We start from the raw sequence: 6,860 nt of genomic DNA on the forward strand, positions 1-6,860 counted from the left end.
CTGACAGTTTCTATGCTTATACCAGTACTAATTGTTTCTTCTTTAGTACATATTTACTCTATTGGTTATATGAGTCATGACCCTCGGGAGCGTGTAAGGGGAAAACACGTTTATGGGGGTAAACTGTCAAACTCCGGGGAACTCCTAAAGCTTAAGATACCAAGCTATAGTTGAAAAACTATATGTGGCTGAATTAATTACTCAGGTATGGTAACAAGTCTTAAGATGCGTGAAAACGAAATGGACAATCGCGGATCTAAGTCAGCAATAGTTAAAATTGTTGCTGTAAAAGAGCAACGAGTAGACGGCAGTTGATTTATTAAACCAGATTTAATAAATTTAAGGTGTACTCTAATGGATTTCGAAAGGAATAAAGATAAAAAACTTGGTTTCAACATGCAACAGGGTTGAAAATCTACCATCAAAAGCCCATCTAAACAATACGATTTAAAAAGATTTTCTACCTCTAGCTCTATCATTGTTAATCCTGGAACTTGATCTGGTTTAATAGATGGGGAAGGTTCATTTACTATTGTTATAGACAGAAATAAAGCTCGTAAATTAGGTTGACGTGCTCAATTAAAATTTCAAATAGGTCTAGATAAAAAAGATCTTAACATATTATGTCTATTGCAACAATATTTAGGGGGTATTGGTTCTATTCATTCAACTTCAAACAGAGATGTAGTTAATTATTCAATAGATTCTATTAAGGATTTAAATAAACTTATTGTTCATTTAGAAAAATATCCATTATTAACGCAAAAAGCCTCAGATTTTTTATTGTTTAAAAAAGCGGTAGAGCTTTTTAATGAAAAAGCTCATCTTACAGTTGAAAGTCTAGAAAAAATAGTAAATATAAAAGCGTCGATGAATTTAGGTTTATCTGAGACGTTACAATCAGAATTCGCTGGATATGTTCCAGTTGAAAGACCTGTAGTGAATTATGATAATGTTAAATTAGACCCTCATTGAGTTTCAGGTTTTATAAGCGCTGAAGGAAGCTTCGATGTTCGTATCCCATCTACCAACAGTAAACTAGGTAATCGAGTACAATTAAGATTTAGAATATCTCAACACAGTAGAGATTTTATATTAATGCAAAAAATAGTTGATTATTGAGGGTCAGGGAAAATATATAAATATGCTGGTAAATCTGCAGTTAGTTTAACAATTGTTGATTTTAAAGATATTACTGATATAATCATTCCATTTTTTAATAAAAACCCTATAATAGGTATAAAATTATATGATTATCTTGATTGGTGCAAAATTCACAGTCTAATGATTAATCGTTATCATCTTACGGTTGAGGGTATAGATTCTATTAAAGAAATTAAATCTGGTATGAAAAGAGGTAGAAATCTTGAAGATATTTAACCATTGTTAATAATCATTTTATAAATCAATTGAAGGATAAATTTGATATTTATGCATATCCAAAGATTTTTTAGTTATTTAAGCTTATTCACATTTATGATGCTTATATTAGTTACAGCAGATAACTACTTATTAATGTTTGTAGGTTGAGAAGGTGTTGGGGTTTGTTCTTATCTTTTAGTTTCTTTTTGAAAATCTAGAATAGCAGCAAATCAAAGCTCTCTTTCAGCATTTTTAACTAACAGAGTAGGAGATTGTTTCTTAACTGTAGGTATGTTTGCCATATTATGAGCGTTTGGTAATTTAGATTATGCTACTGTATTCTCATTAGCTCCTTACATGAACGAAAATGTTGTAACTATTGTAGGTATATGTCTAGTTATAGGAGCAATGGCTAAAAGTTCTCAAGTAGGACTTCATGCGTGATTACCTATGGCCATGGAGGGTCCTACACCGGTAAGTGCACTAATACATGCTGCCACTATGGTTACTGCAGGAGTGTATCTATTAATGCGTTCATCTCCTTTAATAGAATACAGTTCAATCGTATTAATGATATGTTTATGATTAGGTGCTATCACAACAGTGTTTAGTTCTCTTATTGGGTTATATCAACAAGATATTAAAAAAGTTATTGCTTATTCTACTATGAGTCAATTGGCTCAAAAATATACTACTCATTTAAGTATATTTAATCATCAAACTATATGCGTAGAAGCTATAGGTAAAAATACTATAGCCAATTCGCAGATAACCAAAGCTCGTGATTATTTCTATAGTCACTATAATTTCAAGTTTCTTAATTCATCTACCATTATAAGGTTACACCTGTATATTCTATGCGGGCTAATAAGATGAAAATTTGAGATTATTAGTAAGTTAGTAGGAATCTCAGAGGCCATACGTTTGATATTAGTCTTTATTAAGTTAAAATTAACGAACTTAATAACAAAACCTCTTATCTTTAAACAACAGAATTTTCAAAGTAAAACTATTTGTTCACCTTTTCTAAAAAAAAAGAATAGATATTGTTTAATTTTTAGTAGGAATATGTCTACAAGTGTAAACACTAGCACTTTAGCCAACAAATTTTCAGATTCAGAAGATCTTGCATTTAGACAGTGATTAGCTGGATTAATAGATGGAGATGGTTACTTTTTATTATCTAAAAATGGGTATAATAGTTGTGAAATAACTATGGATGCAAGAGATAAAAAAGTTCTATATTTAATACAACATAAATATGGAGGATCTGTTAAACAAATTTCTAATGCATACGCATTTAAATATAAATTAAGAAATAGAGCAGGTTTAATTACATTAATAAACGATGTAAACGGATTCATCCGAAATCCTACACGTTTATTACAAATGAATAAGCTTTGTTTGAAATTTAATATAGAATTAAAGTATGCAAACAATCTTACTTTTAATGATGGGTGACTTAGCGGGTTTATTGATAGTGATGGTTCAGTATATTACAGTGAATCTTCAGCTCAAGTTTTTATTGGTATATCTCAAAAAAATAAATACTTATTGGAACCTTTAATTGATATATATGGAGGAAGAGTTGATATTTCTAGTCCTAAAATAGAAGCATTTAAATATGTTATCTATAGAAAAACTGAATTATTTAATTTGATAAACAATTATTTCAATAAATATCCTTTAAGGACAGAAAAAATGAAAAGAGTTAATCTAATAAAACAATTTTATTTAGTTAGACTAAGTAAAAAAGAAAATGATGTTGTAAAAATTAATGAATGAGTTATATTTAAAGATAAGTGAGAAAAATATAAAGATTAATAAAGAAATGGTCCAACTTACGTCATATTATTTATGATAGTAATTTTGCAATTAGGTATGATGGTAATAGCTGTAGGTTTATCTTCTTATGGTATAGCTTTATTCCACTTAGTTAATCACGCCTTTTATAAAGCACTTCTTTTCTTAGGAGCCGGTGCGGTTATTCATGCTGTAGCGGATAACCAAGACTTTAGAAGATATGGGGGACTAAGACCATTTTTACCGCTAACTTATTCAGTAATGCTTATCGCTTCTTTAAGTTTAGTAGCTTTCCCATTTATGACAGGTTTCTATTCTAAAGATTTTATTCTTGAGTCTGCATATGGTCAATATAATTTTTCTGGTACAGTTGTGTATATAATTGCTACTATAGGAGCAATGTTTACTACATTATACTCTGTAAAAGTACTATATTTAACATTCTTAACAAATCCTAATGGACCTTTAATCAACTATAAAAATGCACATGAAGGTGATATCTTTATGAGCTTACCTTTAATGATTTTAGCGGTATTTTCTATCTTCTTTGGGTTTGTAACAAAAGATATGTTTATAGGGTTGGGTTCTGGATTCTTTTCAGATAATGCGTTATTCATACATCCTAGTCATGAAATTATGTTAGACACTGAATTTGGAGTAGCAACTCTGTTTAAGTTATTACCTTTAATATTTACTACATCATTAAGTGTACTAGCTATTCTTTTATCTGAATTTTTATCTAGTATATTAATTACTTTTAAACTATCTAGAACAGGTTATAATATATTCAGTTTCTTTAACCAACGTTTCTTAATAGAGCTATTTTATAATAGATTCGTTACGGGGATCGTATTAAAACTTGGTGGACAAACTACTAAAGTTTTAGATAAGGGATCTGTGGAGTATATAGGACCATATGGACTTGAAAAAGGACTATTGAATATAAGTAGTAATATTAGTAAGCTTAACACAGGATCTGTAACAACTTATGCATTATACATTACTACAGGAATAGTGTTGTATATCACTTTCTCTAGTTATATACATGAAAACATTTTACCATTATCTCTTCTTTTAGGAGGATGTTTATCATTTAATAATAATAATAAATCAATTAATATTATGACAAGTTCTACTCCAGATCCCGTATCTGATTTTGTTTCATGCTCTAAAGTTATAGGTTCTACTTTACGAGGCAAATTCTAGGCAGACGGTATTTATTAGGCTGATACAATTAGAACGCCTATGAACGTAAAAGTTCATTGTAACAATGCCTTGTATGGGGCTCAGAGTGATATGCAAGAGTTTGACAACAGAAGTGCTTGGTTAACTGGTACCTATCCACGTGGTGCTGATAGTATTAAAGCAGCTCATGCTACAGGTAAAGCTGAAGTAAATGCCTTCTGTCATGACCTAAAGGTATCTAATAATGAAGCTCAAGAGGTTCTGGGTTCTACATCAAGTAGCCTTAGATATGCTAATGAAACATCAGATCAACATACAACTATACTATTACCTTTATTTATGGTAGAGACTAATCTTATACTTGTTGTACTGTTTAGTTGATTTCCTTATCTTAAAGATAAGGATATACGGTTTATTATGTGCTTTCAAATAGAACAACTATATAGTTTTTTAAAAATTAGATTAAAAAGTATGTTATATAAATTCAAAAAATAATAATCTAATTTACAGAAGTAAATAACTGTATTTTTCTTTCTTTACTGGTAAGGTTTATTATTAGGTTAATATGAACCAAATAATGTTACTTTACAAATATAAATTTCAGTCTGGCTAAATACTATATCATAGACCAGCGGTGGAGGGAAATAGGGGGAATAGTATTCCTCTATTTCCCTCCACTAATGTATTTCCATATTGTATTTACTATACAATATTAGGGTTTTGGGATAAAGAGGGCTAAAAGGGAGGCAGAAATCGTTTATATCGTATAAAGTTACAGACTTTATAGCTGTTTATAAACTATAATAAAGGTATATTACATGGCATTATTTCAAAACTATATAGTATACATGGGACTAATATAATGAAAGCGATTACGATTGGTAATAAAACAGTTCAACAATAAGACATAAGTTGGTCATAACGAATTCTAGGGAATGAAGCTCTAGCTCATATGAACACAAATACCATTACACAAGTTTTAACTCCTATAACTATACCACTTATAGCTGTTCCTATAATTGAACGATAGTTATCAAAGTCAATAACATTAAAGTTAGATCCATTATCTGTTAGATACATATAACTGTCTCCTGCAATAAATTGTAAAAAGTAAAAATAAGGGTATAAAAAGTAATTAAAATCAAACAAGTAACCACCTAAAAATAGAATACTATTTAAAATACAAATAAGTATTATACTAGCATATTCAGCTAAAAAGAAAAATACAAAAATAACAGCAGAATGCTCTGTCATAAAACCACTAACTAATTCTGATTCCTTTCGATTACTACATCAATCTTTTTTCCGTTCTTTTTTCATTTTTACTTAAAGAATAAATTAATATATTATAGATCTAAAATAATAAGAGTTATCATATATAAGGTTAGTATTCAAATACTTTCCTACTGTAATCTTAGATATTTGAAAATATTTAGCTAACTCAACATTATTTTCAAACTTTGAAATTAAATTACCTTCTAAGTCAAAAATACCTACTCCTAAGGGATATTTATTCTTTCTTTTCCTCATCTTATCTTTGGTTTCTTCGCTATGTATTTTTCCAAACATAGGGTTTAAATTCCCTGGTTTACTAATCTTAAGCTTAGATTCGTTAGTATGCTTATATCCTATATTGTTATGGGCGATAAGACTAAAATTATAAAGAGTATCTAATTTAAATTTTTACAAATAACTAGTCTATAGTTCAGTTAAAGATTTGTGGCTTATAATCCTACTTTCATATGAAAAATATTCGTAGATACAAAATTTAAATTTAGCGAAACCATATTTTACAAATGCTTTTTGTAAAGCAGCGTTTGAATTATTTTTATACTTTAAGTGTACATTAAGTCTTATAAAAAAGTCTTTTGCACTACCAATATACCGCTTATCGTTAACTGTGTTAACCAAGGAATAAATACCGCCTTTACCTTCTAATATTCTTTTATGTGATTTAATATCTCCGTTATTTAAATCAAGAGTAAAAATTGGCTGAGGGAGAAGGTCAGAACTAAAGGGTTGTGGAGTAGATTTTGTATAATAATATCTACGACCAGATGATAGATAATTATAACCCTTATTACTTAAAGGTAAATTTAACTTATAATAAGAAGAACAACCACACCGGGATAAAGACGAGTTCGTAAATTGTAAATTATCAGTAAATACTTTTCTTATTCCTTAAAAGGATTGACTTTTAAGTAGTATTTACCTTAAAACCAAACCATTATTAATATACTTACTCACAGTGACCTTAGATACACTTAAATAAAAGGCTAGATCTGAACCATAATCAAAACTTTTTATCAAATGGTTATCTAGGTCATGGATACCTACACCGTTAGGATATTTTTCTTTTCTACTTCTCATAAGCTTTTTAGTTTCTTCCGAGTGTGTTTTACCAAACATAGGATTTAATAACCCAGGTTTGCTAATCAAAGATTTATTTTTTGCATAATGATGTTTTTTTTTAAAAAGGGTAATTACTTTTATCTTGCAATTTTTTTTTT

At 29.1% G+C, this 6,860-nt stretch overlaps 5 protein-coding genes across 5 annotated transcripts; 2 read left to right on the top strand and 3 right to left on the bottom strand.

Annotated features, from left to right (window-relative positions):
* Nucleotides 1-197: 197 nt before the first annotated feature.
* M421DRAFT_79325 (uncharacterized protein) lies at nucleotides 198-398 on the bottom strand (the record flags this gene model as incomplete). Its single annotated transcript, XM_033597469.1, has 1 exon — nucleotides 198-398. One exon carries the CDS (start codon nucleotides 396-398, stop codon nucleotides 198-200), a length of 201 nt encoding a protein of 66 aa, XP_033442424.1.
* Nucleotides 397-975, top strand: M421DRAFT_105114 (homing endonuclease; the record flags this gene model as incomplete). The annotated part of the gene is made up of 2 exons (XM_033587095.1): nucleotides 397-406; nucleotides 596-975. 2 exons carry the CDS (start codon nucleotides 397-399, stop codon nucleotides 973-975), a joined length of 390 nt encoding a protein of 129 aa, XP_033442425.1.
* A 2,268-nt stretch (nucleotides 976-3,243) lies between these two features.
* M421DRAFT_79326 (uncharacterized protein) lies at nucleotides 3,244-4,371 on the top strand (the record flags this gene model as incomplete). The annotated part of the gene is made up of 1 exon (XM_033597470.1): nucleotides 3,244-4,371. One exon carries the CDS (start codon nucleotides 3,244-3,246, stop codon nucleotides 4,369-4,371), a length of 1,128 nt encoding a protein of 375 aa, XP_033442426.1.
* Nucleotides 4,372-5,298: 927 nt separating this feature from the next.
* Nucleotides 5,299-5,628, bottom strand: M421DRAFT_79330 (uncharacterized protein; the record flags this gene model as incomplete). The annotated part of the gene is made up of 1 exon (XM_033597471.1): nucleotides 5,299-5,628. A coding segment is annotated over one exon (330 nt), but the record flags the coding sequence as incomplete, so codon positions are not given.
* A 60-nt stretch (nucleotides 5,629-5,688) lies between these two features.
* M421DRAFT_79323 (DNA-binding domain of intron-encoded endonuclease) lies at nucleotides 5,689-5,991 on the bottom strand (the record flags this gene model as incomplete). The annotated part of the gene is made up of 1 exon (XM_033597468.1): nucleotides 5,689-5,991. A coding segment is annotated over one exon (303 nt), but the record flags the coding sequence as incomplete, so codon positions are not given.
* Between the last annotated feature and the right edge of the window lie 869 nt (nucleotides 5,992-6,860).

This window comes from Didymella exigua (assembly GCF_010094145.1).
Source record: "Didymella exigua CBS 183.55 unplaced genomic scaffold M421scaffold_108, whole genome shotgun sequence".
NCBI classification, from domain to species: Eukaryota; Fungi; Ascomycota; class Dothideomycetes; order Pleosporales; family Didymellaceae; genus Didymella; species Didymella exigua.